Raw genomic sequence first — 25,353 nt, 5'->3', positions numbered from 1 at the left:
GGAGCTCAAGATCCCAGGAGGTTGCTGACGTCCTCAGAGGAAGGACTACTAGTATTCTATCTAAGGTAGAATGAAAGATTAGATGTCTGCAGCACTTATATCATTATCGCTGTAATGCCTTGGAAACTATAATGTTGCTAGTTATTCTGCAAGATCAGGTGAATGCATATTTCATGAATGAAGAAAGCTCGAGTCACAAGGGACATACAGAATTGACCAATATTAGGCACTATGTATTAATTACAGTTTGACTAATGCAGAGTGAATCATGGTATAAGAGCACGGCACAAGATCTGCTAATCCATCAAGTCCTGGTACAACTGGAGTTCATACTCAAACACCTCAGATTTAACTGCCTCTGTACTTCAGATCTAAGTTTAGCATAGCTGTCTCTTCATTTAGTATAAGTGAGAAGTGAATAACACACAACAGTTGCCTCATATGTATGCTTCAGTATATTACTTTCTGGCATAACAATAATTTCATAGTAAAGACTAAAAACACCAAGGTTCCAGAACACTGCCTGCTGGAACATCAAACTTGATACTTGACCAGCCTATGTTCTCAAAATATAATAAAATTCATCAACAGCTTTCTGGAGTTTATACATGAGATCCTTGTGGTTAATCAACTTGAAGGCAGACCTGGAATGAATTTGTACTTAATCCAGTGTAGAGGTTGTCATGTTTGTAGGCAGAGGGAATAATGGATATGAGGAAGCAAGACGTATCCAGAGACTAGGTCCTCATATAGGGCGCTTAAAGGTCAACTTTCCAGCCCTAGGAGGGCTGTTAATCAGCTCAGTGGTCTGGTTAAACTAAGATATACTTGTATTCCACTATCTTTAGACAGCTTTGAACTCCATGCAAATGTTTACTTTGTAGAGTAGAGGGCTATCGGAATTGATCATATTATTCTAATTCACTTAATAATGAATAGGGTGCTGTAAGTGTTTTCATTTTAAAGATCTTTAGCAATTATACAGTTCACTTTTCATAACCTCTAGTTTTTCATTGTAAGGATCTATATAAAGGTCTGCTTCAATCTTAGCTTTCAGGTTCACCCAATCACTGGCAAATATTTACCATTTAAAGATCTACAGTACAGTAATCACCTTGTTCAGCATCTCTTAGCCACAACCAATTTTTTTTTTATTATCCTCTTGGACTGAATATTAATGACACCCATACTGATACTGTTTTGCGCTGCCAAAAACACAGGCATGATATATTCTAAATTACTTAGATTAAGTTGAATCCCTTGTATATTTTTACCAAGAACCAAGGTTTATAAGACTAGAAGACAGAAGAAGAATCAGATGTGAGCCTGAAACACTTCACTGTGAATTTCTTAAGATTTAGTGTTTTATCATGTGCAGATTTTGCAGCAGGCACTTGAAAAAGTCATTGAATTATAGATAACACAAGAGTTATGAAAGCATTTATGAAATACATTATTGCCTAATATCAATCTCTGCTGTAAAGCTATGGAAGTGTCTGAGCTGAGATACTGCCTGCTAACCCAATGCTTAATAAGTTTTCAGTAGTTTGTTAATATTTCTAGGCTGATTTTTGCACTTTTAAAAAGTTTATGGAATATATACATATTTTTTTCAATTTCCTCAGTTTTTATCAAGAAAGGTACAGATATCTTTTGCAGCATTATTTATCTGCCCTGGGAAATCAGTCATATATCTAATTATTATAGCAGCAAGTTTTGTTACAGAATTTGAAATAGCGAAAATGAAACTTCATTACTTCAGTGAAGTATGCCATTCCCAAGTTGCATACCTGAAAATTAGATTCCTTCTTTCTTGTTTTGCAGTGCAATTCTATACCTCAACGAAGACTTCGAAGGAGGGGAATTTATTTTTACCAAGGATCGCACAGGAGCATCATATGAGGTAAACTGCCTTAGTGTTCATTACACATAGCTGTAGTTTTATTATTTATCATGAATAGCCGTTCATTTACCCTAGTTGTCATCAATTTTGAATTTTTCAAAGTTTTGATGTAATTCATGGACTATTTATGATCTATGCAGAACTCCAGTCCTTTGCGGCAACCCCAGGAGGAGTTTCCATTGACCCCTAAGTGAATTTTCACTTTTTAAGCATAAATCGAAACTTACTTGACGTGTCAGTGTCATGATCAGGTTTCGTTAGTAAGTTTTAGTAAGTTTAACAGAAATAGATGAAGAGTCCCAAAAACAAGGTGCAATGATAGTTTCTGTTAACAGGTCTTTGTTATAATTTCATTTGAGCTTTTTAACTGAACTGATTACGGCATCATATATTGTTATTTTTCATAATAAGATTGTTGCTATAAATATCTGATATTTCCAGGATTAAAGCTGATGAAAGCAATGGAAATAATTTCCATAGATAGATATTCCCTAGATAGTTTTATTACACTATTTGATTTTAGAGTCTGCTGTAATGTTTGGTTGATGATCCAATTGATGATGATTTAATTTTTATCCACTACTTTCTGCTATATTTTCAATGGTTAATTAAAAGGAAGCTTGACTTATCTCCAGTTCTTCAAAATACAGTGGTCCAACTTTAATTTTTTCCATTACAGTATTAGAATTATTGTTACAGCATTTGAAACTGAATGGAAAAAAGGATTTTGACAAAGGAAAAATCTATTTCTGGGGAGAGACCTGTGTCACCCGGTGAAATAACCTTTCAGCACTTATTTCTAGGTAAAGCTATTGCTAAACATACCTGAGAAAAGCTAAAAAGCTAAGCTGGAGTTACTACCCCAGTGCTTTTAGCTCCATTAAATGGAGTCGTGTATGAGAAAGGGTGAGATTGTCACAATCACAGGCCTCCGCCCTGTAAACATTCCCAATGTCAAAAAACCCCACCTAGTGAGGTGCTGTTACAAACCCCCGCACCACTCGTGGACTGTAAACAAACCAGCGTCACCCACATTCCATGTTAGCACCCCCATCCTGGAATGGTATTTTATCAAGGGGGGGGAAAAAAGGAATCAGGGGTGGGTCACCGGGTGACACAGGTCTCTCCCCAGAAATAGATTTTCCCTTTGTCAAAATCCTTTTTCTGGGTTGTCCGACCTGTGTCAGCTGGTGAAATAATAACAGAGAAACCAAAATACCATCCTGAAACAATAAAGGAAACTTGTAGAGGAAAGAAATAAAACTATAAATCTACAAGAGTTTTAATTATCCTGGTAGCAAAATACTGGTATTTAAATATATAATATAGATACTTAAACCTATTCGTAAGATTAAGATGTACATAAGACTAAGGAGTACATAAACATATAATATAGGGACTTAAATATATACTTAAGATTAAGGTGAGGGAACTATGTCCCACAAGACAAAAGAACACAAAAACGTATTTAAATTTAAACATAGTAGACAATACAAAATTATGACATGGTCAGGAGACAGGCTGTGAAGTATGCCTGACCTGGAGGTGATCGAAAGGGAATAAATGAGGCAGGTAGGAGGGAGGAGAGTGACTGAGTAATAAGAAAAGAATTAAACAGAGGGAGGAACGATGTTCCCTGCCGCCACTGTGGTGAACTTCAGAGCTTCTAGGGATTTCAGATAGTGGCGTTTGAAAACTCTACGGAGACTTCCACCCTGTATATTTTGTAAGATCCTCAAAATTCATATAATGGAAATAGTTAGTGAGGTGGCCACCGCCCTAATGTCATGTACTTTTGGAACTGAGTCTGGGTTTGCATGTTTAATAAAATACAAGATCTGTTGCCTGATGGCTTTCATAGAAATAGTTCCTCCACCTTCCCTTACAAACAGAGGCCCTGAAGATCTGTGAGGTCCTGTCTAAATAGGCTTTTAAAGTAAAGACTGGGCATAAAGACAGGTCTTGTGGGAGGGGATGACCTTCCAGGAGACCACCTATCTCGAGGATCTTCATTCTTAGCTAGGAACTTAGGGTGAGGAGCTAGCAACACTTCACCTGATGGAAGGAAATCAATATGGTTCTAAACTAATTAAAAATAAGGCCTTCCTCAATAAATTAACGAAAGAACAATTTTGATTATCCGTTTCTGAAGGCTAATTTAAGAACATCATTTAAGAACCAAGAAACCGTTTTAGGACGGGTTATTGGTCTTAAACGAGCACAGGCTTTAGGGATTGATGAAAAATAAGAATCTGTTAAGTAAATCTTAAACCCGTGTAAAAATATCTTTTTCAGAGCTGATTTGGCTGTAGTAATAGTACTTGAGGCCAGACCTTTCTCAAATAATGACCTAAAAAATGAAATTGCTAAATTTGTGGTCATTACAGTTGCTTCAGATTCTTTTAGGAAGAGTGCTAATTTCTTTACTGATGAGTCATATTGTCTGAGAGTGGATTCCCTTTTGTCTGATTCTAGGAACAAAATGTTAATAGGATCAATATTAGCATCTTTCTGAGCTGCAAACTTCATGAAATCCACAAAGCCAGGGCATTCTGAATTCTTGAGGAAGCTGACACAGTCTGAGTTTGTACTATTTGCGTCAGTTTTGGGTTGGGAATTTGAAAGCACTGAGCTTCAGCTCTAGAAGAAGTGGAAACCAGTTGCTCTTCGGCCAGTTGGGAGCCACTAGGGCTATCTGACCTTTGAATGTCCTGAGCTTGTGAAGGACTTTCAGTAACAGGTTTACTGGGGGAAACAGATAGATCCTTTGCCACTTGTTCCAATCTATTGACATTGCATCTGTGGAGTGAGCTAGAGGGTCCAGGTTGGGAGCAACATAACAAGGTAGTTTGTGGTTGCATTCTGTTGCAAAGAGATCTACTTCGAGACCCGGAACTTGACTGCAAATCCATCTGAATGATGTTTTAGCCAAGGACCATTCTGACTCCAGCGGAGTCGTCCTGGATAGGGAATCTGCAATGACATTCGGACCCCTGCAAGATGGGTAGCAGACAGATGCCACCGGTGTTTGTTGGCTAGGGAGAATATTGCTATCATAACCTGGTTGATCCGACTTGACTTGGAACCTCCCTGTTTATATAATGTACTACTACTGCGCTGTCTAGAACCAGTCTTATATGAATCAGATTGTTTGGACGCAGCTTCTTCAGGGTTAGAAAGACTGCCATAGCTTCTAGGACATTGATATGGAACTGGCGGAACATGGTGGACCAAGTCCCTGTACCTTCTTGTGTTGAGAGTATCCTCCCCACCCGCTTAGGGAAGCGTCGGTGTGAATTACTAATGCCGGAGGAGGAAATTGAAGAGGTACTGACTTTGATAAGCTCTTGACAGTCGTCCAAGGCCGGAGTCTCTTTTTCAGAATCGGCGGAATCAGAGACACCTTTGTCCCTGAACCTGACATTGGCTCGGCTCCGCCATACCCTGTTTATATCTTTCAGTTTGGATTTCAGAAGTAGATCCGTCACTGAAGCAAACTGAAGAGAACCTAAGACTCTTTCTTGGGTACGACGGGAAGCTTTCTTGTTCTTGAGGAACTGTCTGGTTGCCTTGGCTATTTCTCTCCGTTTGGCCAGTGGAAGAGATAGTTTGTGTGAACACAGGTCCCACTGGATCCCTAACCATTGAAAGCAACTCTCCGGAACTAGGCGGGATTTCTCCGTTTATTTGAAAGCCTAGAGATTCCAGAAAGCGAATTAATATGGCTGTTGCTCTCCGGCATTCATTGGCGTTGGATGCCCAAATGATCCAATCGTCCAGGTATGCAGCTAGCATGATCCCCTGAGACCGGAGTTGCTGAACTACCGTATCTGCCAGTTTGGTGAAGATTCTGGGGGCTATATTGAGACCGAATGGCATGACCCTGAACGAGTATGCTTGACTTCCCAGTCTGAACCCCAGATAAGGAGAGAACCTTCTCGCAATCGGGACGTGATAATAGGCGTCTGAAAGATCTATAGAGGTGGTTACGGCTCCACGGGGCAGTAGGGTCCGAACCTGCGAGATTGTAAGCATTCGAAACTTGTCGCATTGAATGTAAGAATTTAGACGAGACAAGTCTAGAATTACTCTTCGCTGACTGGAACCTTTCTTTGGAACACTGAACAGTCTGCCTTGAAATTTCAGGTGTCTCGCTTTCTTTATTGCCCTCTTTTGTAATAGATCTTTCACAAAGTCCTTCAGAGCCTTGGACGGTGATTGATGGAACCTGACTGGGGGGGGAGGACCTTTGCACCAACTCCAACCCAGTCCTTTGGAGACTATGCTCTGGGCCCAGGGACTGAAGCTCCACTGGTCCCGAAAATGATATAACCTCCCGCCTACCTGAGATATCTCACTGGACGGGAGAGGGTCTGCCTCCTCTGGAGCCTCTGCCTCCTCTTCCTCTGGAGGAGGAGCCAGGTGTTCCCTACCTCGAAGTATCCTCTGGCTCTCGTTCCCCTTGCATTTTGTATTGAACAGAAATGCACCCTGGCTTTCATATGAAGCGTTGAAAGCCGGGAAGAGACATATGAAGGGGCAGCGAGAGGTTGATGGGCTGGTTGGACCAGCACATACTGAGGTTGAGGTTGGGACTGGGAGGTTGAAGGATGACCAGGGGCGGAAACCTGGACAGCCTGCAAGACAGTCTGAGTAAGGAGCCGTTTGAATTTCTTAAACTTTTTCCCGGACATGGGGTGGGTTCCGGCGGGCTCAGACTGTTTCCTCTTGAACGATAAACCCCATCGGGAGCGGAGACTCTGATTGGCCCTACTTGTCTCAGCTAGGACCGTATCAACCTCTTCCTGAGGGAAGAGATTAGCTCCCCAGATGGAACTTTTCATAAGCCTGTTAGGCTCATGACGGATGGTGGCTGCCGAAAAGATGTGCTTTCGGCAGTTCAACCGGGCCTTGATAAAGTCATACAGGTCCTGCTGAAAACTCGCTAAGAGAGATTTCGTCAGCACCTGGAATAAAGTGTCCTCGCTGTAGACCACTGACGTTGCTTCTGCTAAAGTTAAAGAGTTTAAGGACCTGCTAAGCCTGTCCTTAGTCTCAGCTTCAGCCTTCAGGAGCGACTCCGGGATCTTAGGCAGTTGTTCACTGAAGAGGTTAGAAGCGCAGTCAGGGTCCAGTCGTGTAACCGTGAAGGTGGCTGGGGCTCCTTCCCAAAACTGAGAATCTCCGGGGAAGACAAGAGAGGTGGGATCTGTTTCCCGGAGATGAGGAAGGGGCTTACCCTCCATGCAAGCTTGGTTAGTGAGGGAAGCCACTTTGGAGGTGCAAGGGGTGGGGAGAACCTCTCCCAAAGAGAACATCGTAAACGCACCCTTGGCCGGGGTGAGTTTGGTGTTCTCCGCCTGCCACTCCGACAGAGTCCGTAGTAGAGCCGACTGGGCCTGGTCCCTCGGGAAGATGACAGTTTCCTTGGGGACCTTATCGGACCGAATCCATGCCTCCTCAGTGAGTCTGGCAAAACCTGGGTAAGGTGATTCCAGGTTAGGAGGGAAGGATTCTAGTTCCTCCTACCTACGGGTGCCTAGGCCCTCGATAGTAAGGGTACCCTCATGCTGGGGAGCATAAAGGGTCAGGCGCCAAGGGTTTCCCTTATCAAAGGGAGGAAGGCTGGAGGTGTCTGGAACGGAGAAAGATTTGTTGGCCGCTCCACCACTCAAGAAACCAGAGATTAAAGTCCCTTGGGACTTAACCTGCTGTGACAGGGAAAGCACGGAAGCATTCGAGGATGAAAGCTGACTCGAGAGTTGCAACAGCTTGTCATCAACTCTTTTGTCGAACTTCTGCATGTGAAGCTCAGCAAATGCTTCTGCATCAAAGGAAGGAGGGGGGGGGACCTCTTTACTTTGCTTGGGTCGTGCTCCTTCCCAGAAGTAGAGGCCTTGCTCGTGAAGCGTTTGGGGCTGGGGGCCCGTGGCGTCTTCGAGGAACCCCATAGCGGACTTTCTGGGACTTCAAGGTCTTTTCTTTACAGATTTGACCTTAGGGACGGTAGACCTTGCACCGTCCATAAGGCAAGAGGATTTCACGAATCCTCGGAAAGAAGCAGAAGAAGAAGGAGAGCTAAACAGAAATTCACCTGCCTCACTTACCCCCTTACCTGCTTGAAGATCCAGGTCCACGTTTATTGGCTCTAAGTTCAAATTAAGAGCCGCAACATCCTCGGTGACCTCTCCGCATGCAGCGACGTCTTCTTGGGAGGGCTGAGCTATCTCCTGGATCCCAGCGATCAAAGGGGTGGCTACCTCGTCCGCAACTGACGCTGAGATCCAGGCGCCAGGGAAGAGAACGCTGCAGATATCCTTCGAAAGAACGTAGGGTTTCCCTGCCCCGACGTTCCTCCCGAAGCCGCTGACCCAGGTCTTGAGGGTCATGAGCGAAGAGTCCCGAGAGCTGCGGTCAATCTGGAAGAAGGAGAAAGTCAGGCGACCGAACCTCCTAAAAGGAGAATATCTTCCAATTATCCATAAGAGACAAAACTCAAAGAAAACATGAATCGGAAAGGACAGAACTAACTTACCGACTCATCCAGAACCTGCTCATAGAGAGCATAGCACACCTCACAGCCATCAGGGTGCCAGACGATCAGGTCCCCTACGTGGACAGCACACCCGGAGTGGGACCTGCATACCTCATGTCCACTGGCTTGTTGAAGCACTGCCGTGCACCCCTGCTCCTGACAACGCACCATCTGTAAGTTGACGGGTACATGAGTATGCTGATAAGGCCGCCAGAGTAGGGTGCCGGAGCAGTGTCTTAGGATAATAGATAATTAGCCAGGTAGGTCCCGCCGGAGTATACCGGGAGGTTAAGGGGCCTACTAGATCATGCAAGATCAACAACATAAAGGGACTGCCGGAGTCAGTCCGGAGCAACAGGAATCCCGGAGGATATGTAAAATTCAGAAAAATATAAATATATGTATATAAATATATGTATGCATGCTAGTGAAAGGTCAACTATAAGGAAGAGTGGGAATTTCCGCTTGGAGCCGGGGGAGTCCTGTACTCTAATACGGTGACGGCGGAGGAGGTGTGGTGAACACCGACCGACCAAACACCGTACCCACCGGAGTGGTAGCGGCGAGAACGCCCGACTACCTAGCGGAAAACACAAAATTAGCTAGCCGGCGGAGGGTAGATACTAGGGGAACCGTCGTGTTCTAAATGAATAGAACGAAGGTAAATGTCAATGGCGTGTGAATACGACAGAAGACAGTCAGGTGGGAAACTCTAACTGGCTACATGTACACAATTTTCCCCCCCGAGATGACGGTCTGGGAGAACGACACTCGGGTTGGGGAAAAAACGACGCACTGACGCTATAGGAAGGGGGGGAGTTGGGACGGGCCAGGAGAGGGGGACCAGTAGCGGTGACCAGGGGTGAGTAAGCACTCCCCGGGCGCCATGAGATCCACCTTTCTCCCTCTCGATCGGACGAACATGTACGAATGATAATGAGAGAGGAGAGAATGGGGAACCCTCAAAGGCCAAATGAGCAAAGAAAGGTAAAAGGAATGGGGAACAGGAGTGTGGGAGCACCCCCGGTCACCAAACAAGATCTCGACCGGGTGCTGACCGGGTAAGGTCGGAACCCAGTACCGAGAGTACAAACCAATCAATGCAGAGGAAGGGGATATAGGCTATAGCGTAAGGAACAGGGTAAAGCTCTCGAGCCTTGGTAAGTTAACATAGTATATAAAAGCAAACCAAGGGGGAAGAGAGCAAGGAGGAGGGGGGGGGGAGGAGCAAGGAGGTAGGAGAGGGGTATATACATGAAGTTGGAAGTAACCCGAAGGTGTGGATCGGACGAAGGTAGGCTATGTGAGATACCCTCGCTATTCCAGCTTAACCTTACTAGGACTCAACAGTCCAAACGGAAAGGCCGAAACAGGGAGAGGGAGAAGCGCAGGCCCAACACCTCTAACCATAACACCACCCGAAGGGAAGTTCCAACCATGAGGCCCTCCTACACACCTAACCTTCCCTTCCGAGGAAGGGAACAGAACTCCATAGCCTAACTCCTAGGCTAACCTAACACAGCCGGCTGGCTGAAGGAGGTAGCCCAGGGGGAGAAGGAATCTACCAGACTAGCCTATAAAGTTAACCTAACCTAGGCATAAATAAAATAATTCAATAATTCAAATAATCATAAAGACACATGTAGAAGGGAGGACCAAACCCAACACGATAAGAGCGCGGAGGGAAAATGGCCGACCTTCAAGATTAAAAAACAAAGGACATAATCCGTAAATATCAAAGACATCCGTGCGCTAGGCCTAAAATAACCTTAATAAGCATAACTGTACCATCTCAAATAATATACCCAAATGCTAGAGGAAGTGCGGGTCCAAAATACAACACATATAAGAATTGATAAAGAGCGGATAGCGGATAGGGACCCAACTTCCCAGAGAAAAAACTCGTAAATAATAATGCCCAATTGAAATAGACAAAAGGACCCAAAACTTCCCACTGAGACTGAAGGTCAAGGGTAAGTAACAAAAATAAAATTAAAGGGAAATAAGGAGCCAATTGAATATAAAAACAGGATAAACAAAAGAAGCACAAAAAATTGGGCCACAAAAGAGCGATGAAGAAAATGAAGGGAATGAGGGTGACGCTGGTTTGTTTACAGTCCGCGACATTTGTAAACCTCACTCCCGGAGGCCTGTGATTGTGACAATCTGAGACTGAAGGTCACATGGGGCCTTAGCTTTTTAGCTTTTCTCTGGTATGTTTAGGGTGCTGAGAAGGTGGGTCGGACAACCCAGAAAAAATATTGCTTGAACTATGGTGTCTTTGCTCATTCTTGAAAATATAAACAAAAACTAGTTATAAATCCCTAATTATTAAATTATTGAAGATTTTCTGTTTTGAAATAAGGAGCCTCAACCGCCGAAAATAAAAAACAGAGATGGTACTCAACTTAGGTGAAGAAGAATCCTGTGAGGATGCCATGGTACAAGAAAAATTTTTAAAGTTTAAATTAATAAAACTTGGCCACAAAATAGCGCACACAAAAGATGAACAATGGTGACGTGCTAAAAATGGAATGAGGGTGATCTCATGCTGGTTTGTTTACAGTCCCGATCTTGAGTGGTGTATCTTAAGGGGTTTGTAACTGAAAACTTGCACCTCACTTTAAGACATTATAAGGTGGGACTTTTGACATTGGGAATGTTTACAGGGCAGGAGGCCTGTGATTGACTAAAAAAAAATCTCACCCTTTCTCATATACACACGACTCCATTTAATGGAGCTCGCACTGGGGGTAGTAACTCCAACTTATTTTTTGACAACTTTTTAGCTTTTCTCTGGTATGTTTAGCAATAGCTTTACCTAGAAATAAGTGCTGAAAGGTTATTTCACCAAACTGCAGACCTGACTAACGTTATTTATAATTCAAGATGCTCGGATGGTCTCCATGTTGGATCTTGCCAGGTTACTGCAGGTGGACAACCCAGAAAAAAGTATTGCTTGAACTATGGTGTCTTTGCTCATTCTTGAAAATATAAACAAAAATACTAGTGTATAATTTTTGTTCTGAAGTCGCAGGGTGGGGTCAGGTCTTTCTTCCCTCCTGAATTTAAAATGATTGAAGATTTTCTGTTTTGCACACACACACAAATATATACACTATATATATATATATATATATATATATATATATATATATATATATATATATATATATATATATATATATATATATTATATATATATATATATATATATATATATGTGTATGTATTATATATTTATATACAGTATATACATACATTATTCCTTTTCTACCCTTGCTCTCCAGATCAACATTCAGTGGGAAGTTTTCCTTTAGAATATATGCCCTGTTAGAGGGAAGGGGAGAGAGGATCTTGGCGTTTTGAGAAGCGCTCTGCTTTGAGGAGACAAAGAATTGAGATGTAGAGGGAATTCACTGGACTCAGAAGAGTGGCCGTTTTAAAGGATTATAAATGTCATAGTCACTTGATCAATTGTACATTCAGTAGCATAGACAGTAGGTGGGTCAGAGAGATTGCAAGTGGCACAGTCAGAAGTAGAGGAACAGCAAGCATCATGGTTAGAGGAATAGAATTCCCAGATCATAATCGTTCAGATATAACTTCTAGATGAGAGAAGCCGACAGCCTGAAATTGCCCTGTCACTTTAGGAGACCTGTTTGTCTTCAGAAGATTCTTACAAGGAATGAGAGAACCATTTTTCCAGAATGAGAAAGGCAACAACAACCAGAAGTTAGTTTGGCTGCCTAGTCCAAAAGAGGAGCACCGACCACATTCTAATTAGTGGGGAAGCAGGAGCTATGTTTGGATACAGCAGGTGAGGGGGAAGGAAGCAAGATGGAGAATGAGAAGAAAAATAGGAAGGACAGGGAAGTGGTCTGTGTACCCTTCTACTGGGCAGAAAATAGGGAATATAAGAGCAGCAGATTTACTAACATGGCTAAAATGAGAAGACACTGACGGAAATCTGGATGAGAAATAAAGTGAGAGTATAATGTCAGAAGCATCAACAGAAGATGGACAAGGGGTTGGGGTTAGGAAGGAGGGGGGCTAATTGCAGAAGAACCCACAGGGCAGTAGTAGTTGCAGACATTGAACATGGCAGATTAGAGGAACAAGAAACAAAAACAAGAATTCATCTCTTAGGCCATGAAAGTGATTCTTCATGGCCAAGCCTTGGTTTTACATTTAGGCAAGATGGTTAGAGGTAAGTTAGGAAGGACAAACAAGTCGATGAGTTAGAGTTTCTGAACTGTTATCCTTCCATTTTTTTCTCAAGGAGACCATCCACTGTGATTCTAATCAGGTCTGATATTTGCAACCCCTAGATGATATATCGCAATAGTTCCTCCTACAGTCAGAACAAATTTCATGGGAACCCCTTCCAGTTGGTGATATATGTTGGTCTAGACATATCCACAACTGGGGCATCATGTGACAAGAAACCATTTATATTTTATGGTCAGAATAACAAATGCATAATTTAGAAATACTTTAGAAAGTATAACATTTCTTTCAGTTCTACTTCTTCAGAGACTGTTGATGCCAAGTACATTAGTTAGTACTTACAGAAAAACTGGAAACTTTACTGAGTAAACCATGATGATATGCCATAAATATGAATTGGGCTAAAGAAAAAGCAACCTGGCATGTTACACTTGCAAATTAGAATAAAACTATACAGAAGAAAAGGAAGGACAAGAGCAGCCTGGTAGTAAGAGAAGGAATGATGTGGAATATAAGGAGAATACTCACAAGAGTATAATGGGCAGAAGGTAACGATGGTTGCCCCCTCTGAACAAGAGCATAAGGCTGCTTTAGGTTCTGATTTATTTATTATACTGAACAGACACTACAGTTTGCTGCACAAACACTTTAACCTACTTCAGCATTGTGTTCTGTCAGTCCAGTCCTTTAAGTTGATATCAGTTTCATTTTTCTTTTGAACAGTAATTTTTGTTATAATGAATAGTATCAGTATTTCATTTTAATTTCAGGGGATGGTCCAACCAAAGTGTGGAAGGATGGTAGCCTTCTCAGCAGGTCCAGAAAATTTGCATGGTGTCTTGCCTGTTTTGGAAGGAAGTCGATGTGCCATTGGGATGTGGTTCACTCATAATGAAAAGCACAAAGAAATTGAACGATCATTAGCCGAACTGCTGCTCAAGAAGTTGGAATGATTCATGGAAGGCTTACCTGTTTCTGGAAACCGAAATATACGCTTCTCATCTGCCTGAATGTTGGAATTGTATGCTCAGGATCAATTGATTTAACATTAGCTAATGTACTTGTTAAAACCCAGGCATTCAAGTGTCAGCTGTAGGTAAACTTAAAAAAAGTGATGCAAAGATTGCTTAATCATTGCAACCAGCACAGTACAGTCAGTGTTGTTTGTGTAATTCAAGCAAGAAACTCTAGTCAAAATTAGGCCTTAACATAAATTTTTTCTTAAATTCATAAAAATCTGTCAAAGATTGCTCTCAGAGCTATGTTTTCTTGTCAAAACCTGAATAAAGATACAGACAAAGTCATCATTCAAAACTTATCCAGTGAAGTGTATAGCACAGAACTAGCATGGAATAAGTGGTTGATATCAAACTGGCAATGAGTGAAGTAGTTAGCAAGTTTATCTGGTCCATTAGCAAAACTGACGTCATCATGTCTGACTGCCAGTTTTATATTAAGAAAAAATGACGTTATATTATCATTTCAATACCATTCAAGATTATACTGACTCTGGTAATATGGAACCTTTTGTAGTTTTGAAAATGTAAACTGGTATCCAATGCAGATTTTGAAAGATTGTATTTGCTTTTTGTCACTGGGTTGCTTCTGCTACATAAAATTCTCCTGGAGCCTACCTTTAATCTTCTGCACAGAACTTTGGAGAGTCGTTTTCATTCCCCGTTGCTTCACGACTTCTTTTTGCAACTCGTATCTATTTTTGTTTTGTTTAATTAGTCACACTATTTTTTTTAAATGTTACATATGCTCCGTTTTCATTTACGATGATGAATCTCAGGATTCTGTTATCTTACACTTTTCCACCGCCATATCTATTTTCCTGCTTGATTTGTCCGTCTTCTCACATTAAATTTTTTGCCTTTGGTCCAGCGTTCCTTATTTCTTCTTCCTTCACCATCCATCCATAATATTTCATTTACACTCTGTCTTGAAAAGCTCATTTTTCATCTGTCATTTCTAATGTGAGGACATGAGAGAAGTGATCCTGTAACTTAATCAAGTTCATGGCCTCCAAGGTACAGACTTCTGTACCTATTTTCATTTACTGTACACTTTATTTTTTTTTTATATTTGGTACACTTGTAAGTTAGCCTCTTTTCTCAGTCAAGAATTCAGTTGCTCCGATTACCATAGCTTTGATTTGGAGGGATTGCACAAAGTAAGCAGCTGAATCTGTTTAAAAAACTAAATTTTTGCCTTACTGTCATAAGTCCTTGTTTATCCTAATTACCAAAGCTTTATACCGACACTATTGACATATGCATTAATCTCTTGCTTACCATTTTGAGTTTGGTAATAATTCTCTTTGAACGATCTATGTAAAGTTAGTTTCTAAGCTAGGTTTCTGATTTAATGTCATTTTATAGTTGAAAACATTTACTGTATTGAATTATGTTATAGATAATAAATAGCAAAAATAAAAGGTCAAAGGGATGACCTGATGTAGCCAAAAACAAACATTTGCATGCCTTGCTGTCTAATGCAGTTACTAAGAATATAGAATTAGAGGCTTAAATATTTTTTTGTGTGCTGTGCTGAACTGCAATAAAATCATCTTTCCAGTGATGCACACTAAAACTATTTATGCTAGCTATTTCACTTCAGAACATAAAAAAAAAAAAAAAAAAAAAATTATTGGTTCTCTGTCGTCAAGTTACTTTGTAATATAATTCTTTGACTAGTCTTTGTAAAGTTAGTTTTATGTGATTGAAAATTCACTCTGAATTACCTTATTTTTAAAGGCTTGGCATGCTAGCTTTGCAACATATCGAATGCTTCTCCTTCTGTTTCCTTCTCGACGGAATTGAATTAAAGCTTATGGATTTAATCAGTGACTCAAACTTTACCTATTTTATAAATACTAACTCTCTATTCTATGGCTGTCGCCCTATACTTGGTACTATTTTGGTCACTCTCCCACTTTGACCTTGAGGAGAAAATCTCAGCTCCAAGATGGGAACCTGGTAACACCTACTAGCCCTTCACTTCTCACACTGATTCCGAGAAAATCGACTGTTATGGACTCTTGGTCCTTACAGTTTATTTCTCTCTACTGTCTGTTTTTGAAATTCTCTAACCCTTTAACGTGCCTATTTTTTAAAGCATAATCTTCCATCGTTCACAGACTGCATTATCATCTCCAGGATCTCTCTCTCTCTCTCTCTCTCTCTCTCTCCAATTCACTTTAAGTAGGCAGAGGCGTTGGTTTTCCAGTCACATTAATCATAACAACAAAAACAAAAAGTTTCGAAGCAGTTTCACTCAAATGGTTTGCATTCATCATGCAGCTGCCCTCTCAAAAGTTATTTTTTTATTTTTTATTAGGTATTTTTTCTTAGTGATGTTAACATAACTATGAAACTGACTTGAGCATTGCTATCTATTATATATGCTGACATCAATACTAAATCTTAAACATATCCTAGAATTGACAACCTAAAAAGGACAATGTGTTGGGAGAAAAAAAATGTATTACTCTATTTTAGTTGATGTGTTTTGATGGATTTCGATAGTTTTGCTTTGGAAGTATATTAATTATCATTGTATAGTATTTTGTGTATGAATTTCCAGACAAGGAACAATTTTGTATGCTGTTATTCATAGACCATTTAATTTTCGTTCACACAGTTTTCCCGATGTTTATTTATCCTGTAATTCCTCGATGGGAAAGTGTATAAAAATGTTATTTTATTAATAATATAGGCCTAGTAATATATTTTGTTATTGTTCTCGTGCGTGTACTAAATTTATGTGTTTATTCAGCTGGCACTGGAGATGTTCAGAATTGTGTGTGGCATGTTTTGAAACATTCTTTATTAAAAGTAAACTTAATTTCCTCTTAACTTTTATTTATTCCAGCTAGGAAATTCAACTGTTCTTCTAAACAGGACTGCATTTTCATTTTTTTTTTTTTGTCATAAGAGTCATTGCACTTAAAACTACAACTTCATTGTAAACGCTCAAGTGACTTATAAAAAATCTAAACCTTTGTTGCCATGTCATAAAAAAACAGATGTAAACAAAGAATAAAAGGCTAAAATCTTTTTAGCAATCTTGAACAAAGGAAAGCAGCCAAGAAGAAAAGATATGGCGATAAAAAGTAATAAATCAGTAATTAAATTGCAGCCTTTTTAAAATTTATTCATCAATAGCTAAAATAGCCAGGATGACTGTTCCACAGATTTACAATACAGAGATTGTGAGAACTATGGTACAGGGCAGTAAGATGTCGTGGCACTGGATAACTAACAGCATGCACTGTTTCTAGTTGTACACACATACACATGCACACACACATACACACACACACAAACTAAGTCAACAGCAGAAATTAACTACTGAAATAAAACTAATGGAAGATTGTCAAACACGACATATCACGATGATGGTATGATTCATACTTAACCCTACTTGTAGAAAATAAAATACTTTTCCAAGTGATTTTGGCTAAAAGATAAAGATGAGTAAATACTTCTGATATCCAAACTAGAAAATAATACTTCAACAACCTTAGAGCCACAGACCAGAAGTATGCAGCATCAGTGCTATAATTTCTGTAGAAGCTTAGAGTCAAATGCTCAGAATGGTTCAATTTCTGTAGAAGCTTAGAGATGAATGCTCAGAATGGCTCAATTTCTGTAGAAGCTTAGAGTTGAATGCTCAGAATATTTCAATTTCTGTTTGAAGCTTGGAGTCGAATACTCAGAATTGTTCAATTTCTGAAGAAGCTTATAGTCGAATGCTCAAAATGTTTCAATTTCTGCATGAACCTTAGAGTCGAATGCTCAAAATAGTTCAATTTCTACAGAAGCTTCGAGTTGATTGCTCAGAATGGTTCAATTTCTGTAGAAACTTAGTGTCGAATGATCAGAATGGTTCAATTTCTGTGGAAGCTTAGAGTCGAATGCTCAGAATGGTTAAATTACTCTAGAAGCTTACAGTTGAATACTCAGAATAGTTCAATTTCTGTCAAATGTTAGAGTTGAATGCTCAGAATGGTTCAATTTCTGTCGAAGCTTAGAATGGACAACTCAGTATGGTTCAATCTCTGTAGAAGCTTAGAGTTGAATGCTCAGAATGGTTTAATTTCAGCAGAAGCTTAGAGTCAAATGCTCAGAATGGTTCAATCTCTGTGGAATTTTACAGTCTAATGCTCAGAATGGTTCAATTTCTATAGAAGCCTAGAGTCAAATGCTCAGAATGGTTCAATTTCTGTAGAGGATTAGAGTTGAATGCTCAGACTGTTTCAATCTCTGTAGAAGCTTACAGTCGAATGCTCAGAATGGTTCAATCTCTCTAGAAGCTTAGAGTCGAATGCTCAAACTGGTTCAGTCTCTGTAGAAGCTTAGAGTTGAATGCTCAGAATGGTTCAATCTCTGTAGAAGCTTAGAGTGGAATACTCAGAATGGTTCAATCTGTGTAAATGCTTCGAGTCGAATGCTCAGAATGGTTCAATCTCTGCAGAAGCTTAGAGTCAAATGATCAGAATAGTTCAATTTCTGTAGAAGCTTAAAGTTGAATGCTCAGAATGGTTCAATTTCTGTAGAAGTGTAGCATCGAAAGGTCAAAATGGTTCAATTTCTGTAGAAGCTTAGAGTCGAATGTTCAGAAGTGTTTTTCTGCAGAAGCTTAGAGTTGAATGCTCAGAATGGTTCAATTTCTGTAGCCACTTAGAATCAAATGCTCAGAATGGTTCAATTTCTGTAGAAGCCTAGGACTGAATGTTCAAAATGTGTCAATTTCTATGGAAGCTTAGAGGCGAATGCTCAGAATGGTTCAATCTTTGTAGAAGCTTACAGTCGAATGCTCAGAATGGATCAATTTTTGTAGAAACTTAGATTCGAAACCTCAGAATCGTTTAATTTCTGCAGAAGCTTAGAGTTAAATGCTCAGAATGGTTCAATCTCTGTAGAAGCTTATAATTGAATGCTTAGAATGGTTCAATTTCTGAAGAAGCTTAGAGTTGAATATTCAGAATAGTTCAATTTCTGTTGAAGCTTATAGTCAAATGCTCAGAATGGTTCAATTTCTGTTTGAAGCTTAGAGTCGAGCACTCAGAATGGTTCAATTTCTGTAGAAGCTTAGAGACGAATGCTCAGAATGGCTCAATTTCTGTAGAAGCTTAGAGTTGAATGCTCAGAATGGTTCAATTTCTGTATAAGCTTAGAGCTAAATGCTCAGAATGATTTAATTTCTGTTTGAAGCTTGGAGTCGAATACTCAGAATTGTTCGATTTCTGAAGAAGCTTATACTCGAATGCTCAAAATGTTTCAATTTCTGCGTGAACCTTAGAGTCGAATGCTCAGAATAGTTCAATTTCTACAGAAGCTTCGAGTCGAATGCTCAATTGCTCAGAATGGTTCAATTTCTGTAGAAACTTAGAGTCGAATGATCAGAATGGTTCAATTTCTGTGGAAGCTTAGAGTCGAATGCTCAGAATGGTTAAATTACTATAGAAGCTTACAGTTGAATGCTCAGAATGGTTCAATTTCTGTCGAAGCTTAGAGTGGACTACTCAGTATGGTTCAATCTCTGTAGAAGCTTAGAGTTGAATGCTCAGAATGGTTTAATTTCAGCAGAAGCTTAGAGTCAAATGCTCAGAATGGTTCAATCTCTGTGGAATCTTACAGTCGAATGCTCAGAATGGTTCAATTTCTATAGAAGCTTAGAGTCGAATGCTCAGAATGGTTCAATTTCTGTAGAAGCTTACAGTCGAATGCTCAGAATGGTTCAATCTCTGTAGAAGCTTAGAGTCGAATGCTTGGTTCAATCTCTGTAGAATGGTTGAATGCTCAGAATGGTTCAATCTCTGTAGAAGCTTAGAGTGGAATACTCAGAATGGTTCAATCTGTTTTGAAGCTTCGAGTTGAATGCTCAGAATAGTTCAATTTCTGTAGAAGCTTAAAGTTGAATGCTCAGAATGGTTCAATTTCTGTAGAAGTGTAGCATTGAAAGGTCAAAATAGTTCAATTTCTGTAGAAGTTTAAAGTTGAATGCTCAGAATCGTTCAATTTCTGTAGCCACTTAGAATCAAATGCTCAGAATGGTTCAATTTCTGTAGAAGCCTAAGATTGAATGTTCAAAATGTGTCAATTTCTATGGAAGCTTAGAGGCGAATGCTCAGAATTGTTCAATCTTTGTAGAAGCTTACAGTCGAATGCTCAGAATGGATCAATTTTTGTAGAAACTTAGATTCGAAAGCTCAGAATCGTTTAATTTCTGCAGAAGCTTAGAGTTGAATGTTCAGAATGGTTCAATCTCTGTAGAAGCTTATAATTGAATGCTTAGAATGGTTCAATTTCTGTAGAAGATTAGAGTTGAATATTCAGAATAGTTCAATTTCTGTTGAAGGTTAGAGATGAATGCTCAGAATGGTTCAATCTGTGTAGAAGCTTAGAGTCGAATGCTCAGAATGGTTCAATTTCTGTCGAAGTTTAGAGTTGAGTACTCAGTATGGTTCAATCTCTGTAGAAGCTTAGAGCCGAATGCTCAGAATGGTTTAATTTCTGCAGAGGATTAGAGTTGAATGCTCAGAATGGTTCAATTTCTGCAGAGGATTAGAGTTGAATGCTCAGACTGGTTCAATCTATGTAGAAGCTTACAGTCAAATGCTCAGAATGGTTCAATCTCTCTAGAAGCTTAGGGTCGAATGCTCAGAAAGGTTTAATTTCTGCAGAAGCTTAGAGTTGAATGCTCAGAATGGGTCAATCTCTGTAGAAGCTTAGAGTGGAATACTCAGAATGGTTCAATCAGTGTAGAAGCTTAGAGTCGAATGCTCAGAACGGTTCAATCTCTGCAGAAGCTTAAAGTCAAATGCTCAGAATAGTTCAATTTCTGTAGAAGCTTAGAGTCAAATGCTCAGAATGGATTAATTTCTGCAGAAGCTTACAGCTGAATGCTCAGAATGGTTCAATTTCTGTAGAAGCCTAGCATCGAATGCTCAAAATGTTTCAATTTGTGGAAGCTTAGAGTCGAATGCTCAGACTCATTCAATTTCTGTAGAACCTTACGGTCAAATGCCCAGGATGGTTCAATTTCTGTCGAAGCTTAGAGTGGAATACTCAGAATTTTTCAATTTCTTTAGAAGCTTAGAGTTGCATGCTCAGAATGGTTTAATTTCTGCAGAAGCTTAGATTTGAATGCTCAGAACGGATCAATTTCTGTAGAAGCTTACTGTTCAATGCTCAGAATGGTTCAATTTCTGTAGAAGCTTAGAGTTGAATGCACAGAATGGTTCAATTTCTGTAGAAGCTTACAGTCGAATGCTCAGAAAGGTTCAATTTCTGTACAAGCTTGGAGTCGATTGCTCAGAATAGTTCAATTTCTGTACAAGCTTGGAGTCGATTGCTCAGAATAGTTCAATTTCTGTAGAAGCTTAGAGTTGACTGCTCAGAATGGTTCAATTTCTGTAGAAGCTTGGAGTCAAATGCTCAGAATTATTAATTCTCTATAAAAGCTTAGAGTCGAATGTTCACAACGGTTCAATATCTGTAGCAGCTTAGAGTCGAATGCTCAGAATGGTTCAATCTTTGCAGAAGCTTACAGTCGAATGCTCAAAATAGATAAATTTTTGAAGAAACTTAGATTCGAAAGCTCAGAATCGTTTAATTTCTGCAGAAGCATATAGTTGAATGCTCAGAATGGTTCAATTTCCGTAGAAGGTTAGAGTCGAATGCTCAGAATGGTTCAATTACTGTACAGGCTTAGAGTTGAATATTCATAATTCAATTTCTGTCGAAGGTTAGAGTTGAATGCTCAGAATGGTTTAATCTGTGTAGCAGCTAAGAATCGAATGCTCAGAATGGTTCAATTTCTGTCGAAGTTTAGAGTGGAGTACTCAGAATTTTTCAATCTCTGTAGAAGCTTAGAGTTGAATGCTCAGAATGGTCCAATTTTTGAAGAAGCTTAGAGTCAAATGGTCAAAATGGTTCAATTTCTGTAGAGGATTAGAGTCGAATGCTCAGAATGGTTCAATCTTTGTAGAAGCTTAGAGTTGAATGCTCAGAATGGTTTAATTTCTGCAGAAGCTTAGAATGGAATACTCAGAACGGTTCAATCTTTGTAGATTAGATTTGAACGCTCAGAATATTTCAATCTCTGTAAAAGCTTAGATTCAAATGCACAGATTGGCTAAATTTCTGTCAAAGCTTAAGAGTCGAATGCTCAGAATGGTTCAATTTCTGTAGAAGCTTAGTTGAATGCTCAGAATGGTTTAATCTCTGTAAAAGCTTACAGTTGAATGCTCAGAATGGTTTTATTTCTACAGAAGCTTAGAGTTGAATGATCATAATGGTTCAATTTCTGTAGAAGCCTAGCATCGAATGCTCAAAATGTTTCAATTTCTGTCAAAGCTTAGAGTGGAATACTCAGAATGGTTCAATTTCAGTAGAAGCATAGAGTCAAATGCACAAAATGGTTCAATTTCTGAAGAAACTTAGAGTTCAAGGCTCAGAATGGTTCAATTTCTGTAGAAGCTTACTATCGAATGCTCAGAATGGTTCAATTTCTGTAGAAGCTTAGAGTCCAATGCTCAGAATGGTTCAATTTCTGTAGAAGCTTAGAGTCGAATGCTCAGAATGGTTCAATTTCCATAGAAGCTTGGAGTCAAATGCTCAGAATGATTCAGTCTCTGTAAAAGCTTAGAGTCGAATGCTCAGAATGGTTCAGTTTCAGTAGAAGCTTAGAATCAAATGCTCAGAATGGTTCAATTTCTGTAGAAGCTTAGAGTCGAAAGCTCAGAATGGTTGAATATCTGTAAAAGCTTAGAGCTGAATGCTCAGAATGGTTCAATTTCTCTAAAAGCTTAGATATGAAAGCTCAGAATGGTTAAGTTTCTGTAGAAACTTAGAGTCGAATGCAGACAATTGTTCAATTTATGTAGAAGTTTAGAGTCGAATGCTCAGAATGGTTTAATTCCCGTAGAAGCTTGGAGTTAAATGCTCAGAATTGTTAAATTTCTGTAGAAGCTCTCAGTCCAATGCTCAGAATGACTCAGTCCCCTTAGAAGGTTGTGTGAATGCTCAGAATGGTTCAATATCGAACACTCAAAATAATTCAATTTCTATGGAAGCTTACAGTCGAATGCTCAGAATGGTTCAATTTCTACAGAAGCTTCGAGTTGAATGCGCAGAATGGTTCAATTTCAGTAGAAGCTTACAGTCCAATGCTCAGAATGGTTCAATTTCTGTAGAAGCTTAGCGTTGATTGCTCAGAATTGTTCAATTTCTGTAGAAGCTTAGAGTCGAATGCTCAGAATGGTTCAATTTCTGTAGAAGCTTGGAGTCAAATGCTCAGAATGATTTAATCTCTGTAAAACCTTAGAGTCGAATGCTCAGAATGGTTCAAGTTCTGTAGGAGCTTAGAGTTGAATGATAAGAATGGTTCAATTTCTGTAGAAGCTTAGAGTTGAATGCTCAGAATAGTTCAGTTTCTGTATAAGTTTAGAGTCGAATGCTCAAAACGGTTCAATCTCTGTAGAAAGTTAGAGTCAAATCCTCAGAATGGTTCAATTTCTGTAGACGCTTAGAATCGAATGCTCAGAATGGTTCAGTTTCTATAGAAGCTTAGCATCGAATCCTCAGAATTATTCAATTTCTGTAGAAGGTTAGAGTCGAACTTTCAGAATGGTTCAATTTCTATAGAAGCTTAGAGTTGAATGCACAAAATGGTTCAATTTCTGTAGAAACAAAGAGCTGAAGGCTCAGAATGGTTCAGTTTCTGTAGAAGCTTAGAGTCGAATGCTCAGAATGGTTATATTTCTGTAGAAGCTTAGAGTCGAATGCTCAGAATGGTTCAATTTCTGTAGAAGCTTAGAGCTGAATGCTCAGAATAGATCAATTTTTTTGAAGCTTAGACTCAAATGATCAGAATGGTTCAATTTCTGTTGAAGCATAGAGTCGAATGCACAAAATAGTTCAATTTCTGAAGAAACTCAAGAGATGAATGCTCAGAATGTTTCAATTTCTGTAGAAGCTTACCGCTGAATGTTCAGAATGGTTCAAAATCTGTAGAAGCTTAGAGTCGAATGCACAGAATGGTTTAATTTCTGTAGAAGCTTGTAGTCAAATGCTCTGAATGGTTCAGTTTCTGTACAAGCTTAGAGTCGATTGCTCAAAATGGTTCAACTTCAGTAGAAGCTTAGAGTCAAATGCTCAGAATGGTTCAATCTCTGTAGAAGCTTAGAGTTGAATGCTCAGAATGGTTCAATCTCTGCAGAAGCTTAGAGTCGAATGCTCAGAATAGTTTATTTTCTGAAGAAACTTTGAGTCAAATGCTCAGAACAGTTCAATTTCTGTAGGAGCTTAGAACTGAATGCTCAGAATGGTTCAATTTCTGTAGAAGCTTAGAATCGATGGCTCAGAATGGTTCAATCTTTGTAGAAGCTTAAGATCGAACGCTCAGAATTGTTCAATTTCAGTAGAAGACTAGAGTGGTTCAATCTCTGTAAAAGCATAAAGTCGAATGCTCATTATGGTCTAATATCGACCTCACAAAATTATTCAATTTCTGCCGAAGCTTAGAGTCGATGGCTCAGAATGGTTCAACCTCTGTAAAAGCTTAGAATCGAATGCTCAGAATGGTTTAATTTCTGTACAAGCTTAGATCTGAATGCTTAGAGTGGTTCCATCTCTGTAGAAGCTTAAACTCGAATGCTCAGAATGGTTTAATATCGAACACTCAAATGATTCAGTTTCTGTAGAAGCTTAGAGTCGAATGCTCAGAATGGTTCAATTTCTGTTGCAGCTTAGAGTTGAATGCTCAGAATGGTTTAATTTCTGTAAATGCTTAGAGTTGAATGCTCAGAACAGTTCAATCTCTGTAGAAGCTTCTAGAGTCGAAAGCTCAGAATGGTTCAACTGCTGTAGAAGCTTACGAGTCGAATGTTCAGAATGGTTCAAACTCTGTAGAAGCTTAAGAGTTAAATGCTCAGAATGGTTCAATCTCTGTAGAAGCTTAGAGTTGAATGCTCAGAATGGTTCATTTTCTGTGAACTTAAGAGTCGAATGCTCAGAATGGTTCAATCTCTGTAGAAGCTTAGAGTCGAATGCTCATAATTGTTCAATCTCTGTAGAAGCTTTGAGTCGAGTGCTCAGTATGGTTCAATCATTGTCCAAGCTTAGGGTTGAATGCTCAGAATGGTTTAATTTCTGTAGAAGGTTAGAGTCGAATGATCAGAATGGTTCAATTTCTGTAGAAGTTTAGAGTCGAATGCTCAGAATGGTTCAATTTCTGTAGAAGCTTTGAGTCACAAGCTCAGAATGGATCAATTTCTGTAGAAGCCTCGAGTCCAATGCTCAGAAGGGTTTAATTTCTGTAGAAGCCTAGCACCAAATGCTCAGAATGGGTAAATTTCTGTAGAAGCTTAGTGTCGAATGTCCAGAATGGTTTAACTTCTGTAGAAGCTTAGAGTTGAATGCTCAGAATGGTTAATTTATGTAGAAGCTTACAGTCGAATGCTCAGAATGGTTCAATTTCTGTAGAAGCTTAGAGTCGCATGCTCAGAATGGTTCAATTTCTCTAGAAGCTTAAGAATGCTCAGAATGGTTCAGTTTCTGTAGAAGCCTGGCGTCGAATACTCAGAATTGTTCAATTTCTGTAGAAGCTTAGATTCAAATGCTCAGAATGGTTCATTTTCTGTAGAAGCTTAGAGTCAAAAGCTCAGAATGGT

The 25,353-nt window shown here is 39.5% G+C and overlaps 1 protein-coding gene across 1 annotated transcript in view; it reads left to right on the top strand.

Annotated features, from left to right (window-relative positions):
* Nucleotides 1-16,521, top strand: part of LOC136852349 (prolyl 3-hydroxylase 1-like) — a 285,127-nt gene extending 268,606 nt beyond the window's left edge. Inside the window, exons 12-13 of the mRNA XM_067126927.1 lie at nt 1,825-1,903; nt 13,439-16,521. Coding sequence (XP_066983028.1) covers nt 1,825-1,903; nt 13,439-13,621 — 262 coding nt within the window. The 3' untranslated portion in view covers nt 13,622-16,521. The remainder of the gene's footprint in view (nt 1-1,824; nt 1,904-13,438) is intronic.
* The last annotated feature ends 8,832 nt before the right edge of the window (nt 16,522-25,353 follow it).

This window comes from Macrobrachium rosenbergii, chromosome 3, assembly GCF_040412425.1.
Source record: "Macrobrachium rosenbergii isolate ZJJX-2024 chromosome 3, ASM4041242v1, whole genome shotgun sequence".
Taxonomy (NCBI): domain Eukaryota; kingdom Metazoa; phylum Arthropoda; class Malacostraca; order Decapoda; family Palaemonidae; genus Macrobrachium; species Macrobrachium rosenbergii.
Note: the sequence above shows the minus strand (reverse complement) of the source record. Positions and strands in the feature narration are given on the sequence as shown.